This window comes from Episyrphus balteatus, chromosome 1, assembly GCF_945859705.1.
Source record: "Episyrphus balteatus chromosome 1, idEpiBalt1.1, whole genome shotgun sequence".
In the NCBI taxonomy this organism is placed as follows: Eukaryota; Metazoa; Arthropoda; class Insecta; order Diptera; family Syrphidae; genus Episyrphus; species Episyrphus balteatus.
In genome coordinates, this window is record NC_079134.1 from 83,274,921 (window position 1) to 83,298,134 (window position 23,214).

At 35.8% G+C, this 23,214-nt stretch overlaps 1 protein-coding gene across 1 annotated transcript in view; it reads left to right on the forward strand.

Moving 5' to 3' along the window:
- LOC129905161 (lysosomal-associated transmembrane protein 4B) overlaps positions 1–23,214 on the forward strand; it is a 113,132-nt gene that overhangs the window by 68,602 nt on the left and 21,316 nt on the right. The window contains exons 2-3 of the mRNA XM_055980569.1: positions 22,685–22,859; positions 22,944–23,082. Coding sequence (XP_055836544.1) covers positions 22,685–22,859; positions 22,944–23,082 — 314 coding nt within the window. The remainder of the gene's footprint in view (positions 1–22,684; positions 22,860–22,943; positions 23,083–23,214) is intronic.

Sequence of the window (23,214 nt, forward strand, 5' to 3'; positions counted from 1 at the left end):
CAAATTAGCAACAAATTACTGTATACTTATTTTTTTGAAATTTTGAGTATTACGTGTTTGCGTTTTTTCGTTTCATCCACATACATATGTTCCACAAATGCATTCAAGCTCCACAAGGCATTTTGGACATGAAGGGATTGGAATAAAAACTTGATATGGACCTTTTTGAAAAGGTTTCAAGGACCTCTTTCTATTGATACCACTTTTTTTACTGTGCGATAATTTTTGGGCGATTTAGCTTTTTTGCATAATCTGTTAATGTGCATTTGAAGGGCAAAACGTGGAGCAACAAATTCTAGATTAGGGTAACAAATTAGCAACAAAATAGCAAAATTCCTGCATACTTACATTTTTGAAATTTTGAATTTTAATTTGTGGCGTACCCAGCTTGACATCAAGCTGGGTACGCCACAGATTTAAGGGGTAAGGGCAGGAGCAACAAATTCGAGATTGGGGTAACAAATTAGCAACAAATTCCTGCATACTCAGATTTTGGATTTTTGGTTGTGGCGTACCCAGCTTGACGGACCTTAAGAAGAAGAGTCAGGCAGGCAGACAACCACGAACACCGGAGAAAAAGGTTCGCAAAGTCACGATGAAGAAGGTTGAAGGAGAAACTCCCTGCAAGAGACGACTATCTCTTCCGAATAAAATGAAGCCGCCGACCCGAGAAGCCAATCCAGTTTTCTTCGAAATTAAGCCAGAAGGCCCTTCAACATCATCTCGAGATATATTGCCAGTTCAGAAGCCGAGGCCGATAGAAGAGCAGATGGCGGAGATCCGCAGGCCTAAAAAGGAGGCTGACGAAAAATGGGCTGTGCCTATCGTAGCTGCCGTCAGAGCCGAAGATCTGCCACCATCCTCAAAGCGTGTTGCCATAGAAAGGGCGCAAGCATCGTCCAAAGGTGCTGACGAGAACGTTCTCAACTTCTTTATTGGGAAAAGCGCTTTCCGAAGTCGAGCACACTTCCGGAAGCCGAAAGCGGCGTATCTCTTTGATCCGTGGTTCCGAAGAGACAAAACCGGACACAGCAACGGATCAGTCGGAGACCGAAGCAGAGTGTCGCAAAATACCAATTATTGTGACCAACCGCAAGGTCACAATAAAGAATCCCGAAGCACGTAACAACAGTGAGTCTGGTACTCAAAAGATAGGAAGTCCAGACACGTCATCGAAAATAGCCACCGCCGTCGAGCAGAAACACGCAGCAGTACCAGCCGCTGATGTGACAAATACTCTAGACAAAGCAAGCAGCTCAACCGCTTCAGTTAGAGCAAGTATTAACGCAACAAGAGGAACCTTGCCAACCAAGAGAACACCATTCGGGGTCCCTACCCCCAAAAATCCCTTCCAGGGCATCACACTAAGAAAGGGGAACCACCAACGGGCATTTTTAATAAAAAGACCTTTTGGCAACATATCGGTCAGATTTAATAAAAAAGGAGACAAGGCCACCATGAAATTCCGGGACCAATTCAAAGTGGTTGAGACTAAAAGGTTTCAGTAAGGGTATTACTTTAACCCTATAATTATTAGTTTTAAGTCATTTTTTTATTTATGTTGAAATTAAAATAAAGTCATTTTTTTTTATTTTTTATTTATTTTTTTGTAAGCAAAGAAGTGTTTATGTTGAAATTAAATATATTATTTAAATAAACAAAAAAAAAACAAAAAAAAAAAAAACAAACAAACAAAAAAAAAAACACCAAAAACAAAATCAAAAACAAAAAAAATATTTTTATTAATTAATTATTAATTAATTAATTTAAAACGAGAAGGTTCTCGTTTATTAAAGTAGGGGGGACTGTGACGAAGCGTCGAAGTTCCTAAAATAATATCTATTAAAATAATATTAAGTTACAAGTACACTACTGGAAAAAATTAAGGGATCAAAAAAAAAATTCCAAATTTTTGGGCAAATTTCAACAGGCCGTAACTTCAAAAGAAATGGTCGTACAAGAAATCGATAAAGAAGGAAATTGTAGCTCCAAGTGTCTAGTTTTTGGATTAGAACTATAAAAATTTTTAACCTCTGCGGTTTTTGAGTAATCGTAGAAAAACCAGCAACAAAAAAATTTTAAAAAATTTTTTTAGTTTTTTTTTTGTCTACGGGCGTGGAAAAAATTTTTTTAACTTAACCACTATAAGGATCGGATACTTTGTTCATTTAGCTTTAATTCGGTTTTTTGAACACCTCGATACGTCCACTTCTCGCCGAGAATCGGTCTTCAAATGGAAAAGGATCCTTTTGTGTTTGATTATCGATATCTCAGCAACCAATGATCGCACAGAAAGTTAAAGGTGGGTTTCAAGAACTCCTAGCGAGTTCCGTCCAGAATCCTCTCTAGGTTGTGTACTGGGGACATAAGAGTTTCCATTAGGATCCCACAGACTACTCCTTCGAGCTTCTCGTTGGACATAGGTTCTCCTGCCGAGTTCCGACCAGACTTCTCTCCGTATTGTGGGGACATAGGATTCCATTTGGATTCCATAGACTTATCCTTTGAGTTTCTTAGCTCATTGGACATACATAGGTTCTCTTAGCGAGTTCCGTCCAGAATCCTCTCCAGGTTGTGTACTGGGGACATAAAGGTTTCCATTAGGACCCCACAGACTACTCCTTCGAGCTTTTCGTTGGACATAGGTTCTCCTGCTGAGTTCCGACCAGGCCCCCCGTATTGTGGGGACATAGGATTCCATAGACTTATCCTTTGAGTTTCTTAGCTCATTGGACATAGGTTCTCTTAGCGATTTCCGTCCAGAATCCTCTCCAGGTTGTGTACTGGGGACATAAGGGTTTCCATTAGGATCCCACAGACTATTCCATCGAGTCTCTCGTTGGACATAGGTTCTCCTGCCGAGTTCCGACCAGACTTTTCTCGGTATTGTGGGGACATAGGATTCCATTCGGTGTCCAAAGACTTATCCTTTGAGTTCCTTAGCTCATTGGACATAGGTTCTCATAGTGAGTTCCGACCAGACTTCTCTCCGGATTGCGTGCCGGGGACACGAATTATATGAAATAACTTGTTAGACTTGTTAGATCAAAATATCGATGTAAATTAGTAATAAGCAAGAACAATAAATAAAACCAATAGAAATTAAAGGATAAAAAAAGGCTGTTTCCTTGAGTTTGGAACTTTCAAAACCCAAGTTTTGTTGCTTCTTTGGGAAGAATCCTGGAACCCCCCCCGAGCTTGCCTAAGCATAAGCAAAAAAGCATCACAAGAAACAGTTTTTCCACTTAGAAACTTGATTCTCGAAAAAAAAACCTAAATAACCTAAATGGCTCTAATGTCCATGCTTAAACTGAGCAAACCATTGTTTTTTTATTCTACTTTGCATTTAAAAAAAAAAATAAATTTTTTATAGCCACCACTCAAAGGTTAAAACATTTTTTTAATGGTAATGTATCAGAAAAATTATTGTAAAAATATGACTGATCAAAAAAACTGATGGAATCCATGCCTTTGTGGCAGTAATGTGATAAAACTTAAGATTAAACAAATAAAATAATTTATTAAATTAATAGGCTTTTTGCACTTTGGTACCGTAGGGATGCCTACGTTATTATAGATTTTTTTATACCACAGGTGTTTAAAATTTTTCATTAAATATTATTTAAGAATATTTATCATAAAATCATTTGAATTGCTTTGCAACTCATTTTTTGTTATAAATTTTTGCAGGTGGCCATGGCACAGAGGAATAGGTAGATGACTTCAGAGTCAGACATCGTGGGTTCAAACCCAGCGGTCGGTTCATAAGTTTTTTTCTAAAATCGCCAGCTTAACTGAAGCCACCTGTGCGATAATATGAGACAATTTTCAACTATGTCTCCACCTCTGTGCCACGTATATATTCTTTCCTTGTGTCTATCTGTCTCTCTCTCTCTCTCTCTTTCTTGTGTCATTGTCTTGTGCTGTCGCATCCAAATGGCCTCAGTTGCCGCGCTTCTAATGTGTCAGTACTTCGTACATTTATGTACGAAGTACTATGAATATAATAATAATAATAAAATGTTATAAATTGCCAAACTTAAACAATTTAACCTATGAATTCTTAGTAATTTAATTTCTTAATTTTCACTCAATTCTCTAAGGCCGTGTGTGAAATGCGTTAAATAGTTAACCACGTGTAAAATTTTTGATACTATATAGGTGAATAAAAAACTTTCAGCTGTTAAAAATTTTATGGGCTCTGATACCTAGTTAAATTAGGTTACATTTTTTTGCAGATGGTTTTCTTTTGTTTTTTTTTTTTTTTAATTAAAAAGGAGTTTCATGGCAGAAAAGAGGCAGAGCAAAATATTAAACAATTAGCCATACAGTTGAAATTTTTTTATTCACCTCAGTAGCGTCCAAAATTTTACACGGGGTTAACACACACGGCCTAAACTGTTTTTTTTGCTAGACTATGTATGTATGCATTTGTATAATGTAAATTCAAACAATAATAACAATTTGTGCAAAAGTTTCTCTTTTGTTCATTCTCTAGTTCACTTAGATTTCGACCTGCAAACAGATAAGTACCAAAATTAAACCTGTTACAATCATTTGAAAGAAAACTGTGTGTTTTTATTCTGGTTCTTTTTGCTACATAAAATCTGTTAGAGCAAGAGCCCACGACGGCCAGACCTTCATTATTTTATAACAAAGCTGAAAGTTTATCTGTGCTTGCCCCCCATAGAGGTAAGAACGACCAGGGACTTTTTAGTTCTGGGTTCTGGTTGCTTTGGCAGGTAAACGGTACTAAAAATGTAAAAAATAGTACCTTACTTTCGTTAAAGTATAAAGCTCAATTTTTTTTATATTTTTTTAAGGATAGCTTCAGAAATCTCGTCGTCCATTGCCAGACACCTATGACGCACTGTGGGCTAGAAAGCTATTTTAGCTGGAATTAATTAAAAATGTCAACTTCTTCCAAAATTGATAATTTTGGTCTCATTTGATAGATAAATGAACTAGCTATAATTTCTCATTTAAAGTTGAGGCCAAAACATTCATTGGCTACATAAAAAACACAATCGAAAGCAATTTTTCGAAAAAAAAAAAAAACAAAAAAGGCCACTTTTTCCTCTATCCAGATATTCGTTTACCGAGTTTGTTTTAACGGATTGATTGTGAAAATTTTACTAGTTTATCAATAAGTGATATGTCCAAATATAGTATTTGCTAATAAATTGTTATTATATTTAACTTTTGTGTATGAATTTTAAAGTAAAGTATGTTACTAGCACCGATTTTATATAAAACGAATGTTCCTAAGCTTTAAAAAAAGGGCACGCGTAGGCACACTCTAGAAATAATTTTAAAAAGTAGCTAGCCTATATGGCTTTATGTTTTATATAAAACTATGTCCTACAAGAGCAAACTTTTTTCGCTGTAACTCCGAAAGTTTAAGGAGCAAAATATTCAGAAAATCACTTACGATTAAAAGAAAACAAGTTGAATGTTTTCACACAACGGTTTTTTTTATTTGCATTAACATTTTACGTTCCATATTAAGTAAAAACAACTTTTGTTCGCTTCAATGATACCATTTTCGAATTTGATGCGTTCAAACTTCAAAGACCCCATTTTTTTTGTTTTTTAGACTAATAATATGTGTTGTAAATTTGAAAATCTCATTTTACATAATAATTCGCTTATTTTAGTTGTTGTTCTTATCATTAGTGTCTGTTGTGCCATAAAATTATCATTATTATATCATTCGACATGATTTTAATGCCTTTAATTGCAATTTTAGATTATTTCAAAAATTTCTATAATTAATTTCAGCTAAAATAGCGTTCTAGCCCACCGTGTGACGGTTGATTCCCCCCGCCAGACACTTCTAAACTTGAAAAAAATTATGATTGTACTTTCGTCATGGTATAAAAGCTTAATTTTATATATGTTACTTGAAAAAGATGTTACCTCAAGAGCCACACAGTTTTGACGGTTGCAACACCTTGCCAGACAATTTTCAAAAGCCAGAATTGTACACTTAATTTTAATTTTTAAATCAAGTTATTTCAATCAATAGTTTTTGAAATAACTGATTTCAAAGTCAAAATTTGTGAAAAAAAAGTTTAAAAAATTACATTGAATAAAGACTGTGGATCTAAATTCAAAATTTTCTTATAAAATAAACTGCCTAAATTAATTCCTTATCAAACGCTGAAATCCATATGTTCCTATGCCATCTAGTTTTCGAGATATTTGAAAAATAGGAAAACTACTTTTTTATCAGATTTTTATTATAGAAGGAGATCCCGCCATAGGAAGACCTTCCCTCATGATTATACCAGTTGAGAGTTATATTTTCTGAAAGGTAGTGTTTAAGAAAATAAATTGCACATGGGTTGCCTACCAATATGCCTGACATATCAACGTTCAGATGTGGAATTTTTTTCATACAATTATCCGTACCGCTACCGCATGTACCCTTCGGTGTGGCCAAGCCTTTATTGTTTTTCGAATAAAATAAAAAATGAGTAGCTATTGAGTTGTAGAAAAAACACGATTTAACGGTAATATTTCAAAACCGAGATGTGATCGAATATTTTTATCTTCGGATTCGAGTTCAGCAACCCTTTGAAAAAGTATAGTTTAGCCTCGACACCAAAAACCTTGTAGATAAATACTTGTGTTATTTAAAGGGTTCTTAAAAAAACATTTTAAGGTGTTTACATAGTGTAGAAAGTTAGTATCATTAGTATCATTCTTATCATCTCTCATTCTCTTTATCTTCAAATAATGTCATTTTATAAGTTCTTGCATTAAATGAGTTCTCATCCAAACCTCAAGCGTGTTTCATTTCACTACATGGCGACGAGGATATTAAAAAGTAAAAAGTTATTTAAAACAAATTATTAATACTCGTATTTTGTAAAAAAATAATAAATAATAAAGTATTTAAAAACACGGGTATATCAGTACATACAAAATTGTTTAAATAATTTATGGGAATCACGAAGCCCAAAAGAAAATTTGATATAAAAAGAGCTCGTGGGAGGCCAGCTAAATATCAACCAATAGTATACAACATAGAGAGAAATATGGATTATCTTACAAAGCCACATGCGCTTAACCTTGATGGAAATATGGCTGAAAATTGGCGCGTGTTTAAGCAAAACTTTGATTTCTTTTATACTGCGGCAGAACTAAATGAAAAAGCAGACAACGTTCAGGCAGCAATATTTCTCAATTAGGTTGGACCAGAAGCTGTGGAATTATTCAACACATTTGCTTTGAGCGAGGCTGGCAAAGAAAAATACAGCGAAGTAGTCAAAGCTTTCGATGATTTTTGCAGCCCAAAAAAGAATCAAGTGTACTCGAGTTTCTTATTTCATACACGTTATCAGGCCACATCGGAACCTTTCGACAGTTTTTTAATGGATCTGAAAAAACTAATAAAACCATGTGAGTTTGAAAACTCTGATAGGATGCTACGAGATAGAATCGTTCTTGGAGTAAATGATAAAAATCTCCAAAAGAAATTATTAGAGACAGAAGGTTTGAATTCTAACAAAGCAATTGAAAGTTTCAAACAAAAAATTATAATTCAGAAAAACATACACAACCTAAATTTAATTCCAATTCCAGAAATGTAAAAGAACGAGCTTGTGTATTTTGTGGTTATCAGCATATGAGAGGTCGGTGCACAGCTTACGGGAAAACATGTACCAAGTGCGGTAAAAAAAATCACTTTGCTTCAGTGTGCTTTCAAAGAGGTGTACAAGAGATTGTTCAAGATAGTCAAGACAGTGCTGGCAATGAGTTCTACATAGACACAGTTTCATGCAAGTCGCAAAGCGGTCAGACCGCATGGTACAAAAAAATCAAGGTGAACAATATTGTTATTAATTTCAAACTGGACACTGGTGCGGAGGTAAATGTACTTCCATATAATGTTTTTAACCAAATTAAAAAAGCTGAAATATATGGGGGATATAAATTAAACTCAAAAGGAGAGACTAATTTAGAATGCGAAATTAATGGAACAGTTTATACACAGGATTTTGTTGTCGTTGAAGAGAACTCGGTTCCAATTTTAGGATTTAAATCATGCATTTATTTAGGTTTGTTAGCTAGAATAGATAACATATTTTCATATGAAGAAAAAGAAGATTTTATAAAAGAAAATTCAGATATTTTCGAAGGATAAGGAGAATTTAAAGAAAAATACAAAATAAAATTGAAAAGCAATGCCAAATCGGCTGTAAGAGCTGCAAGGCGAGTACCATTCTCGTTAATGAAAAGATTAGAGGACGAGCTCACAGCATTGACTAAGTTAGAAGTAATTGAAAGCACCAAAGAAACCAGTGAATGGGTTTCCAATTTGGTCATAGTTGAAAAAAAAGATGGAAGCTTGCGTTTATGTCTAGATCCTAAATACCTTAACGAAGCAATAGTAGAAGAAGCACATCTCATACCCACTGTTGAAGAAATATTTCCCAAATTAGCAAACATGAAGTATTTCACAATTCTGGACCTTAAAAAAGGCCCATTGATGCAGAGTCTAGCAAACTTTGCACATTTTCAACGCCTTTTGGGTGTTATAGGTTCCTGCGTCTTCCATTCGGAATCAAACCAGCCGCAGAAGCTTTTCAGCAATTAAATGAAAATAATTTTAAAGACATAGAGGGAACGGCTATATACATTAGATACAAAATTCTAAACACAAATACACAATCTTTCCCATACAAATCGTATGGGAAATAGAAAATTGCGATGCGGCGGTACTAAATGTTAACATTAAGGGCTGAAACTTTTACAGTATTTTTTGTCGTCATTTCCAACAATATTTTCAACAATGCTTTGAACAAAAACAAAAAAAAAATTTTTTGAATCAGTCTAATATACATAGATGACATCATAATTTTTGGCAAAACGCTAGAAGAACAGGATAACGCTTTGAAAAAAATAGTAGACAGGGCACGGAAGGAAAATATTAGGTTCAACTCTGAGAAAATACAGTTTAGAAAACAGAGGGTTACTTATTTGGTTCATATAATTAGTTCAAATGGCATTGAAATTGACCCGGATAGAGTTAAGGCTATTAGAGAAGTACATGCCCCTAGTAGTTAAGTGGAACTTCAGCGTCTAATGGGAATGGTTATGTCCGTTCTTTCATACCAAATTTATCGGAACATTTACAGCCGCTTAGAGAAATTCTTAAAAAGAACAAAACCTTTTGCTGGCTATCGGCACATGATGATTGTTTGGATAAAATTAAAAATATAATTGCAAACGCAACTGCTCTTCAGCCTTTCCAATCCAACAAGGATACAGTTATTCAAGCTGATGCTTCAAAGTCAGGTCTAGGTTGTTGTTTACTCCAGGAAAATAAGGTCGTTAGTTTTGCATCCAGAGCATTAGGCCCCGCTGAAGTCAATTACGCGCAGATTGAAAAAGAGCTGTTATCAATAGTTTTTGCATGAACAAAGTACCATCAATATATATATGGAAGAAAGGTACGTGTAATTACCGATCATAAACCTTTGCTGGGGATTATGAAAAAAGAAATTGGGGAAATTCCTTCGCCAAGGCTTCAACGTATGAGAATACGACTTCTGAGGTATGATTTAGAAGTTCACTACTTGCCAGGTAAAGATATGTTTATTGCTGATTTCGTCAATCCTGAAATAAAAGATATAAATGAAGTAGTTCATACCATAAGCGCTAGTGATGAGAAAAAGAGATACTTGTTCAAGAAAAACAACTCTGTGCTTAAAAACTTAATCGATTTAATTAAAAACGGATGGCCGATAAATAAAGGCCAAATACCAGAAAATGTGAAATACTTTTGGAAACATAGGGGTGAACTATTTTTAGACCAGGGGTTGGTATTTTTCAATTCCAGAATTTTTATACCTCATTCTCAAAGAGCTTACATGTTGAAAAGATTGCACGAATCCCATTTTGGAATTGAGAAAACCAAAGCCAGAGCTAGAACTTCATTATATTGGCCTGGTATGAACGACAAAATTGAAAAATTAATAAGTTCATGTAACATTTGCCAAGAGTTACGTGATTCCAAAGTAAAAGAGCCACTGATTTCGCATAATGTGCCCAGTTGTCCATATCAAAAAATTGGTATGGATGTTTTAGAATTCAAAGGGAAACCATATATAGTAGTAGCTGATTACTTTTCAAAATATTTCGACATATTAAAACTAATAGTCTAAGAGCCCAAAGCAAATTTTGGGAGTGGAGGTATAACCAAAATGTGAGTATGCAGTCTTTTAGCCTTGTACATTCTCAAAACGAATTCAAAAGTCTGGCAGCTTTAAATCGCGGCATTATATGGTTTTTAGGATGTTAAATATCGCGAGTTTTCCAATTATTGTGAGTATGCTAAATTAGCACAAAATCACATTCTAAAAATAAGAGCTGATGCTCTGTCATTTCCCCTAAGCCTGAATACCTCAAACTTGGTGATGCGACAAATAGAACTTAAGATATAAGCTTTTTTAACTTACCATATCGGCTCTATTCTTGGAGAGTTCTGAATTCAAAACAACAAACAAAAAATAAAACAGAAAACTCTCCAAAACAAAGCCGCTTAAAAAGCTAATATCTTGAGTTCTATTGATCGCATCGTCAAGATTGATGTCTTCAGGTCTAGGTAAAATGGCAGAGCATCGGTCCTTATTTTTAGAATGTGTTTTTGTGGTAATTTAGCCTTTTTACAATAATTGGAAAACTCGCGATATTTAACTCCCTAAAAACCATATAATGCCGCGATTTAAAGCTGCCAGACTTTTGACTTCGTTTTTAGAATGTACAAGGCTATAAAACTGCATACTCACATTTTGGTTATACCTCCACTCCCAAAATTTGCTGTGGGCTCTCGGTCTATAAGTAATAAAACGGCAAACGAAATTATTTCCAAGATAAAAAATTTATTTGCAACTCATTGCATTCCAAAGGAAATCGTTGCCGATAATATGCCTTTTGGGTCTTACGATTTTAGGAAATTTTGTACGGATAATGAAATTAATTTAACGACTACAAGTCCAAATTATCCTCAGGCGAATGGATTAGCGGAACGATTTGTTGGTATAGCAAAGAAATTGATGAATAAGTGTGGTGAGGATTTATGGAAGGGCCTTTTAAACTTAAGAAATACACCGATTAAAGTGTCCATTTTAACACCAGCTCAGTTGCTTTTTGGTAGACGTTCAAGGACTTTGATACCTGAAAAAGAAATATTTTTGCAAAATTCCTATTCAAAATATTTAGAACCAGTTCAGAATAAAAACAATAGAATCAATAAACTTTATTATGATAGAAGAGCCAAAGAGGAAAGGGATTTCTGTGTAGGGCAGAATATATGGTATTTTGATAATAAAAAATGGATTAAGGCGAAGGTAGTTGCAAAAGAAAGAACACCTAGGTCATACAAAATAGAACTCGAAAATGGAAGCACACTGAGAAGAAATTCAAGATATTTGAGAACTCGCAACGATAATACCGATTTTTGATATGCTTATATTTTGATTTATTCCATTTTAATTTTGAAATTTATATTGAATTAAAAAAATTTGATGGGGAGATGTAGAAAGTTAATGATCATTAGTATCATTCTTATCATCTCTCATTCTCTTTATCTTCAAATAATGTCATTTTATAAGTTCTTGCATTAAATGAGTTCTCATCCAAACCTCAAGCGTGTTTCATTTCACTACACATAGTGCTTTAGGAAATGATCAAAGAGGTAAAAACTAGTTTTTTGAAAATCCCTTACCAAACGTTGTAATGGACCACAAAATTGTTGTTTTTCCTTATAAAAACTTCACCGACAGCTTCTTTAACGATACGAAATTGGTAGAGACTTTAAGGGAGATTTTCAGATAGGTAATTAAATTACTAAAATACAAAAACAAACCATTTAGTGTTGCAAATATTAGACTTGTAGGTATTTTTTTATACTATATCTTTTGATTTTCTGAAAAATACGCCCCCCTTAAATACGGCTATGATGGCAAGCCTAAGAGTTCTAAAAAAAATATGTCATAGGAAATTTAATTTCTTCTTTTTCTCCATTATCGACGATAGTCATGATCTCGGATGGGGTCACAACTCTCCCACTCTACTGCTTCACACTACGGCTCCGCATGTGGGGTTCGCCGGGTGGACCTCAGGAAACGTCGGCAGGCTTCTCGATTTTGAATTGTTCCATGTCTAAGGCCAACTGAATGCAGTTGTCGTTGCATTTGTCTTCTCCATGAGTTCTTAGGCCTGTCTCTTCTTCGCGATTGCGTTGGAACGTCGTAAGCGATCGCCTTTTGAACTGGGTTCGCAGCGTTTCGTCTTTATACATGACAGTACCAGCTTAAACGGCCATGCTGTATTTTATCCAAGATGGTGTTTTTGACGTGAAGGCTTCCTCGGATTTTCTTGCTTCTGATTCGATCAAGCTTTGTTACTCCTGCTGTCATACGAAGCATCTTCATCTCAGCTGCTGTCAGTTTACTCTCATACGTTCTGTACATTGTCCAACATTGTGAACCGTATGTAAGTGCTGGGCGAACAACTGCAGTATAGAGCTTTCCTTTCAGTTTAGGGGGCATTTTTCGGTCACAGAAGATGGCAGAGTTTGGGCACCACTTCACCCTACACTTATTCGGTGGTTGATGTCGTTATCACAAGAAGCTTGGTTGTTGATCATAGAGCCAAGATATTAGAACTTTTCGCACTTGGGAAGTGTTGTTCCATTCAGGTAAATGTCCGAAATAGGGCCGTCTGGGTCAGGAAATGGACAGCCAACAACGATCTTCATGGTGTGTGACATCAGCTTAATCGATCAGTAGTTATCACAGTCTCGTGTGTTCCCCTTTCCTTTGTAGATTGGGAGAAGGAAAATTTATCTCCACTGATTTGGCATTTGTTCACCGCTGATGAGTTTTGTGATGAGAATCTTGAGTCATTTATACCCGATGTCTCCCATCTTCTTCCAGAACTCAGGGGGTATTTCGTCTGAACCAATCGCCTTTCCTGTCTTGGAGTTTTTCGGGTACTTCGTCTACATTAGGTTCGGCTGTTGGAAAGTATATCCTGAGAAATTGCTCATTTAAAAGCTCTTCACAATACTGTCGCCACTTGTGAATAATTTTGCCGTCATCCACAAGTAGTTGGCCTTGAGCATCGCTTATGAACATTGGTGAACGAACTTCCTGCGCATTCCTCATTTGAGCGGCAATTTTTGAACCCTTGTTCAGCTTGGTATGTCGCAGCTCCTGGAGAGCCTGGTTTGCATCAGCAGCTGGATCAGATATTTCCCCAACCCCGCGATACATGCTTTCCGTACTCTCTGCTTTATGCTGGGCGCATTTTTTCTTTACTTCTTTCTTTTAGCGTTTGTAGTCCACTTCGAGTCGTGCTTTTTAATCTCTATTATGAGGGGGGCATTTGGACCAAGCTTGGAAAGCGGCCTTTTTCCTTGATATCACTGCTTTGACTCGCTCCACAACTATGTTTCATGCGTTGGCAGTTTCCTTTAGATGTTCATAGCAGTGACTTCGCCTTCATCAAGCAAGTACCTTGCAGAGAGTATCACATATTTTGTACTCTACACTCTTGGTTTTGTAGGCCGCCCAAAAATTTCTACTTTTCAGGATCCCAACTGCAGTGTAGAAGCATTGAACTTGAAACAGGAAAGTTCATAGTTACCTTACTGAGGATGTAAGGTAACTATGATTAAATATTATTTAATTATGAACCATCACAAATCAAGATGGTTAAGTCTGATTTCAAAGGATTTAAAAAGAATCTTTAATTTTAAAAAAATTAATGACACCTTGTCGTTTTATTTAAATGAAACTAATTCATTTCAAAAAATTTATGTATACCTATGCCCTGGGAAAGTGGCAGGGTATCAAAAATCTTTGGCAAAATTGGCCTTTATCGCGTACTAGACGCAAGGACAAGCAATAGGATTTCGATAAAGTTGTTTTACATTGGTCGTCCTTTTCCTAGTTTTATTAAATTTAAATTGCATAGAAGTAAGATATATGACTATCTAAAATTAGTTTACTTATTTAGGCACTTAAATATAGTCTTCAAAATAGATTAATCGTTTTTGTTTATATGCTTATTTCTTTAAAAAAAATTAATAATGAAACAAAATAAATGATACATTAATGTTCAAAAATTAAATTGATCTAGTAAAAAATATTGTCTTAATCATCTTTATAATTTAAACTTTATGGTATTTTTTTATATCAACTAACATATTCAAGAGAATTTATTATTCATAACTTTAATTGCATATTATATACAAAACTTTTGTTAAAGTTAATTAAATGGTAATTTTAAGGCGATGAAGATGCTATATGGAATTTGATTGGGAAAAAGGATTTGGTAAACTTCTGAGAATTGTTATGATGGAACCAATATTGGACACGTTGATGTATGCACTATGGACTGTGGAATTATCGAATGAACTTCAAACAATTTCAATTCAACTTAGTCGACTTTTCATGAGTATCCAAGGAATGCATTTAAGGACTCGACCAACAAACTTGCAAGTTAAATTGTATTGCAGATACCGACTGATGTGACACAAATCTTTGAATTCAAATAGAAAAATCCTGCAAATAATATTTTCTATCGGGATCAATTTGATGGATGCTGGTGTTATTCCTTACTTACATCAAAAACGTAATCGTCGTGAATGGTGATGGAAATACTGACTGTTTGAGATCGTACCACAAACAAAAGTCATCAAAAAAAATCATTTATAAATCACACAAATAAATATACCAGGTTTAATCAATGTACAAATAATTTTATTGGTACTTATCCAATGTACGGTTGAGCTGCTGGCCAAAGGTGTGGTTGATGGTGTGGTCTCGATCCAAATGAACGAGTGATAAGAAAAATCTTGTTCATGACTGCATAATCTCTTATCATCGCTGTTGTTCCAGAGATTATGCATAAATTTGCAGCGAGAAAGTAATTTAAGAAACTCACCACACCTTTTACCATTACAAATAAATATTATAAATCATGCAAAAAATTATATTACAGTATTGTTAACAAGAATAAAACAAAAGAGTATAAGAGTAACAAAAGCAACAAAAAACAAAATAAGGATAATTTATATTATGAACAAAAGCAACATTATTACAACAAATATTAAACAATTTTAAGTCTTAAACATCCCGCCCCCCCTGGAACCAGTTTCAGGACGTCGGTAAGAGCGCAAGTTTCGCTATAGGGCGGATAAATGTTCCGGCTGCTGTTTTTACGGTAACGACTCGTACTTGTTGGTCTGTGCCCGAATGAACAGAAACGACTCTGCCCAAAATCCATTAAGTGGGTGGTAAATTTGGTTCTTTGATTACCACTTAGTCCCCAGATTTGAAGTTTGGTGTACTTCGTTGCCACTTTGGTCGCTCTTGGCGCGTTGTCAGGTATTCTGTGTGCCATCTCTTCCAGAATCCCTGGACCATGTTTTGGATATGATTCCAATGGGATAGTCTGTTGATGGGGGTATCCAAATGGCTCGGCTCTGGAACAGCTGTCATTGGTTGACCTACAAGAAAGTGAGCTGGGGTTAGAGGGTTTAAATCACCGTCGGACATAGAACACAAAGGACGAGAATTAAGAATAGCTTCTACTTGACACAAAAGGGTACATAATTCTTCAAAAGTTAAAATTGATTTGCCGATAACACGACGTAAGTGCAGTTTAACTGACTTAACGCCCGCCTCCCACAATCCGCCAAAGTGTGGACTTGACGGAGGGATGAAGTGCCAAGCTATACCATCCTTGGCGAGAGCGTCAGTGATAACATCATTGTGAGATTGCTCCATAACCAGTTTGTGCATCTTAGTAAGGCACCGCCTAGCGCCTTGGAAATTTGTCCCATTGTCGCTGTATACATTAGAGCGAGAGACAAATCTGCGAAAAGCTGCAATGAAGGCATCTGTGGTGAGATCATTCACCAACTCCAAATGTATAGCCTTCGTAGTCATGCACACAAATATGCTATGTATGCTTTGGATGTTTTAGCATTGCGACAGCGGGATAACCTTATCGTCAGTGGGCCAGCATAATCTAAGCCTGTATTAGTGAATGGCCGGTTCGGTTGTATGCGATAAGATGGCAAATCTCCCATTATCTGTTGGCTAGTAATTTTTCTCTGCATAAAACATTGATGGCATTGATGGATAGTTTTTCGAATGATGTTTCGGCTGCCCATTATCCAAAATTCTTGTCGGACAAAGGCGAAAGTTTCAGATACCCCTGAGTGCATGTACCGCTGGTGAATATCTGTATTGATGAGATTAGAAACTAGGTTATTTTTAGGTAGAATGATTTATATTAAATGAAACACAAGCTGATTTAATTCGTCCCCCCACTCGAAGCAATCCATCATTATCGAGAAAGGCTGAATATCGCAATAATTGAGATTTTGAAGGAAGCTGATTTGTTGAAATTAGATGTTGAATATCATCTGGATAAGCGTTCCACTGAATATACTTCAAAATCGATAGTTTGGCATCTCGGATTTCTGCGTATTTCAGTCCATTTTTCACTCGATCAGGTTTTTTAGTTCTTACATTTGTCACAATTCTTAGAACATAAGCAGTAACCTTTAGTAAACGAAACCACGACGAGAATTTGTTAATGAGTTCCTCGAAAAGCTTATTATTCAAAATCGATAGTTTGGCATCTCGGATTTCTGCATATTTCAGTCCATTTTTCACTCGATCAGGTTTTTTAGTTCTTACATTTGTCACAAAACTTAGAACATAAGCAGTAACCTTTAGTAAACGAAACCACGACGAGAATTTGTTAATGAGTTCCTCGAAAAGCTTATTATCAACCACCGAAACCAGTACAAGCCTCGGGAGCATCCTTTCTTCCAGCAACTCGTTATTAAATACATTTGCCGATAAATCAGATTGAGGCCAATGTAAATTAGGTTCCGCGAGCCAGCTTGGACAGTCCACCAAATTGGATGCTGAAAGAGAACCGAAGGTGAAACACCTCTAGAGGCACAATCTGCTGGGTTCGAATATGAAGGAACATAGTGCCAACAGTTTCTTGGTAAAACCTCTAAGATTGCGGCCGTGCGGTTCGCCAAAAAGGTTGTCCAGCGACGTGGGGGCGACGAGAGCCAATGGAGCATGATTTCGGAGTCGCACCACGCGAAGGTTCGATAGATTTTAGTATTTATTGACGATTTTACAAGAGTTATTAACCGAGACAATAAAAGGGCACCGCAAAGTTCAAGACGCGGGGAATAGAGACAGGTTTTATAGGGGCCACTTTAGTTTTTGCAGCAACGATTGTAATTTTAACCTTTTTACAAGAGATTTTGGAAACAGCATAAACTACGGCAGAGTAAGCATGCGTCGAGGCATCGGAAAACCCGTGGAGTTCGACTTCATCTTCGGATGAAAAGATATTTCGCGAAACTTGAATCTGTTCGAAACACGACAGTTGTTCCCTATAAATTAGCCATCCATTAGCAAGTTCCAATGGAAGGGAATCGTTCCAACCCAGTTTTAATTCCGAAGACCAAAGTTTTTGAAACATAATTTTAAACAAAACCACTGAAGGAGCAAGAAGGCCGAGTGGGTCGAAGATTATTGCTATTTCCGATAGCAAAGTTCTTCTTGTGATAGCAGGAGGAGATTCTGGTAAGGTTATTCGATAGGAAAAGACGTCGGAAGAAAGATTCCAGAACATTCCTAATACCTTGACCATTGACTGAGACCTTTCGGGATCAACAAAATTATATTCACAATCGGCCGGATTTTTTTGCGCAAGTAAAGACCAACAATTTGAACTCCATTTTTTAAGTTGGGGACCGGCTTCTGACAGTAACGCAATGAATTCAGATTGTAAATTTAATAAATCCTGAGTGGAGCTCGCTCCAGTCATAACATCGTCTACATAGAAATCGTTTAGCAACACCCGTGAAGCGTTTGGATAAGTCGACTTGTAATCAGTAGCAATCTGTTGCAAGACGCGAACCGATAAAAATGGGGCCGATGCAGTACCGTACGTTACTGTTTTCAATCGATAATGTTGTATTTTATCACTAGGAGACTGACGCCAAACGATGCGTTGATAGTCTACGTCATGTTCAGACATCCAAATTTCTCGGAACATTTTTACTATATCGGCCGTAAACACGTAACGATGTTCGCGAAAACGCAAGCACACACCGATCAGATCACGTTGTATTGGAGCACCGATTAACAAATGGCTGTTTAAAGAATTTCCGTTGAAGTCTTTCACCGAGCAATCAAAAACTACACGTAGTTTCGTAGTTGAACTATCTGGTTTCAATATCGCGTGATGTGGAAGGTAGAATTGATGTGAAGTGTCCTTATAAATTTCATCGCGAGGTACCACTTCCATATGCCCCAAATTGATATACTCTTGCATAAATTGGGAGTATTTTTCTTGCAATTCGGAGTCACCTTTAAACCGACGTTCCATCGAATACAATCGCGACATCGCGTCCCTTAAGGTTCCTACAAATTGCAGTTTAGATGTTTTAAACGGTAAAGACACAATGTATTTGCGATCCAAATCTCGCGAGAATGTTTTTCGAAAATGTTCTTCAGCTGGATCATTAAAGGAAATTGAGGATGAATGAGGATCTACCGTTTCTAGTTCCCAGAACCTTTGTAAAAGAGCATCTAAACCAACCGACGATACAAAACTCGATACGCGAAAATCATGACTATCTACATCCAATAGTTCACCCGAGATTACCCAACCAAAAGAAGTATTTTGGGCAATAGGTTTCCCAGGTGGTCCAAGAACCTTATCTGGTCCTAAAACCGACCAGACCTTATCTGCACCAAGAATTATATCAATAGGACCATTTATGTTGAAGGAAGGATCGGATAAGTCTAGATTCCTAATATATTCCCAAGTTGATTTGTCGAAAGATCTGGAGGGTAGGTTTGACGTTAGTTTAGTGAGCACGAAAACATCGACTGATAAGGTTGAAGACGATACACGAGAATAGAGATTTATAGATATACATCCGTTCGTATATCCAGCATCCTTAGACGATAGTCCCATCACTGGAATACGGGCATAAACGCGAGGTAACTCAAGTTCTTGAGCGAATGACTCAGTCATAAAAGAAGATTGTGAACCTGTGTCTAACAGAATACGCACAACAACATCCTCATCCCTTTTATTTTTAAGTTTAGCGAGAATTGTTGGCAGAATAGTCTGCACACGAAGATTAAGTTTCATTGAATGATTATTGATTAATGGATCAGCTGTTTTAGGGTTCAATGACAAAATCGGGGTTAATGAACTTGAAGATGTAGAAGAACCTGCAGCTGAGGTATTGTTCACCTCATCTTGATGGACAAGATGGTGATGACGAGCCTTGCAAACGCGACAGCGAAAAGACGACCGACATTTGTTTGACGCATGACCTGACCGTAAACAGCAGAAACATAATGAATTGTCTTTTGTAAAAAGTCTACGCGATGGAATGTCTAATCCTACAAACTTTGAACACTGATATAATTGGTGAGAATCTTTGCACATTGGGATTGGACATTGTGACTTAACATTCGAAGACTCAGCAACGTGAGCTCGAATAGGACCCGATTGTTTTCCACGCGATGTGGTCGCACGATTGAGAGATTGGCAAGCTTCTAATGCATCGCAGCGAATTTCATGAAATTCAATAAGTTCGTTAATGGAAGGGTCTTCACGAGAACCGATCTCCTCTGACCACGCTTGTTTCGAATCATTGTCCAGCTTATTGAGTAAGATATAGATAAGCCATGGATCGCGACCTGTTTTATTTAAAGCGTTTAAGCCACGAACCACTTCGTCGGCACCGTCGGTAACCTTACGTAAACTCTGGGTATTTTATGTTCCTACACACGGAAGCGATATGAACATTGCACAAACGATTGAACGCGGTCAAATCGCCTTTCGAGTCTATCCTAGGCCTCAGTATAATTGGCATCAGAAATTTTTATATGCTGAATAAGATCATCTGCTGTTCCACCCAAGACCGATTTCAGATAGTGAAACTTCTGAGTTGGCGATAGATTCGGCTTATTGTCGACCGAACCCAAAAACAAATCGCGAAAGTATGGCCAGTCCTTATAGTCGCCTGAAAATTTGGGAATTGTTATCGGAGGTAATCTGATTTTCTCTGTATCTCTAGTCGACGAATCTAGAACCTTAAAAATGTCACTTTGTTGATGAGCCACGTGTTCTAGAACAGCGGCGTGGTTATCAGGCTCTAAATTTTCAACTAATTGTCTTTCGCGAATAGCCTTTTTAAGCCCCGCATGAGCTTCGGAGTATTTTGCTTCCTAAGTGCCGAAATCATCATAAAATTCCTGAACATTATCAGCCTCTTCCAAATGTTTGAGGCATTCGTAATGAAGCGTTGAAAATTCTCCCCAAGCTTGTACAACCCTGCTTAGACGAATTTCCAGCATCTCAATTGTTGTAGAAGTATCGATTGCGGCTACGTAATCTACCGCACGAGTTAAACATGCCTTCGCATTACCACTTTTTTGTTTTAGTACATTCATTGTACAGAAAAGAAAAAATACAAAACAAAAAATCTTAATCGAGGAATAAAATGTTCAAGAAAAAACCACGGTAATATGCGTTGCCTCAAACGCAACAAAGAATCTTAACAAATTGTAACACCGTGTTACAATAGAAAGAATTTCACAAAATGTTCTAACTGTTCCAGAACAAATAGCGTTATCCCACAAAGTACCGCACAATTAATTGGTTTTCACACGAGGTTTTTTCAATATTCCAAAGTCACAAAAAAAACACGATTGGACAATTTTTTTTCTTTTTCAATAGTTATTCCCACAGTCAATAAATATTAATTTTCGCTTAATTCAATTAGAATACGGCGATTCGAAGGACCAAATATGTTTGAGATCGTACCACAAACAAAAGTCATCAAAAAAAAATCATTTATAAATCACACAAATAAATATACCAGGTTTAATCAATGTACAAATAATTTTATTGGTACTTATCCAATGTACGGTTGAGCTGCTGGCCAAAGGTGTGGTTGATGGTGTGGTCTCGATCCAAATGAACGATTGATAAGAAAAATCTTGTTCATGACTGCATAATCTCTTATCATCGCTGTTGTTGCAGAGATTATGCAGAAATTTGCAGCGAGAAAGTAATTTAAGAAACTCACCACACCTTTTACCATTACAAATAAATATTATAAATCATGCAGAAAATTATATTACAGTATTGTAAACAAGAATAAAACAAAAGAGTATAAGAGTAACAAAAGCAAAAAAAAACAAAATAAGGACAATTTAAATTATGAACAAAAGCAACATTATTACAACAAATATTAAATAATTTTAAGTCTTAAACACTGACTGATGGAAGAAATATTGGTCTGATCAATGACAAAGAAAAAGTATGAAGCCAAGCTGTTTTTCTTTTTATAACTCGAAGCTGCGTTTTATCCAGGAAAATGAGAGTTTCATTTTACCGTGCATCTTGCAATAAAATTCGTCTTAGCAGCAAATTATTGAAAATTGATTTTCGTCTCTTTATAAAGATCAAAAATTCACTATGAATCTCCAACGATCCACACATACATAGAGCGTTAACTAATGGGTCTTCGAAATAACATGGACTCCAGAGTGTACAATTCAATAGCTGCCTACACTATGGTACAAAGGATTTAAAAAGTTACGATCATAGCTACCACTCATCAGTTTTATGGAACCTACCACAACACTTTTGCCAATCTCCAACGACGACATTTCTGCAGGTCAGCATAACCCGAACACCATTTTTATTGACACATTTATAATGATGTCAATGGCGGGAGTATGTTTAATTATCTATTTATACATCATTATACTAAAGTTTAAATATAGATAATATTTTATGACCATAGGGATGTTATGTACATATTCTTATCTGTAGAAGTACGTTAGACATAAGACATAGCTGTAATGTAGTTTAAATTTACATCAATAAAACATTTCGTTTCTTATATTCAGAATGGAATGTTTTGTTTTGTGTTTTGCTATTTCGTTTGAGAATTATTCAGGTATAACTCAAATTTCTCTAACAAATTTCCCCTACCCTACAATACCTTTGTCAGCCTATAAATTAATTTATCTATCGATTTAAAAAAAATCAACTCTCTTTAACTACGTGTTTAGAAAATAGCCACATTTTTTGCAATACCGTTTTTTTTAGGTTATAACCTTTCAAATAAGATATAGAAGATTTTTGTATCTCTAGTATTTTATTTTTAATTGCAACTTATGTCACACTGTTAAAAATTTCGGACGGAAGGGGAGATAACGTCACGTTATCAAAAATTGCTGTTGAAATAAAAAATACTTGCATTAAAAAATGTTGTATTTCAAATAAAAATATTTTAATAAAAATGTTATTTCGAGTTTAATAAATAAAATTTTTACTGTAAACCATTTTCTAATCGAGTGTAGTGTATATACTATTCAATGTATTATAGAGATCAGTGAGAAAAGGTTGTGGTCACCAATTAGTGTCACCACGTTTCCGGTCAGTAACTACACGATTTCAACAACAACCACCCGTGCAGCTATTTTGATATGCAAATTAATATAATAAACATAAACCATTAACTTAAACTTATAAACAATTCTTGTTTGTAACAAAATGTATTAACCACAAGTTTTTTTTCTAGTTTCTAAACTTTCTTGCTCTAAGCTTTTTGGCTGTAATATGGCACAATCCGAAAATGGTTGAAGAGCTTGAAAACAGTTATGATTATTCTATTGACTTGAACGCCCCAGCGTTGCCGACACCATTAAGCAAGATAGACTCCCCATATCCTTATCGAGATCACTCATTAAATTATCGTAAGTTTGAAATGAATGCGCTTTAACTTTTTTTTTGTATTTTACTATAACTTTTCATTAACGTTCACATAATTTTTTTTCCAGAAAACTTTGATATGGGTGGTTTGGTTTGCCTGTGTATGATCACGATAACATTAATGATGATATACGGCACATTAAAAAGTAAACCTTCCCAGATATTACCATTCTTTTGCTTACAACTTTTCGATTTCGCCATAACAACGTAAGATAAAGTTAAACTGTATTAACATATTTTTTACTATTTCAGACTACCAACTGTCAAAGGTTGTTTCTTACTTGTTTTTAGATTTTTCTTTATGGAGATTTTTTTGTTCGTAAAAGTAAAAGATTGGTC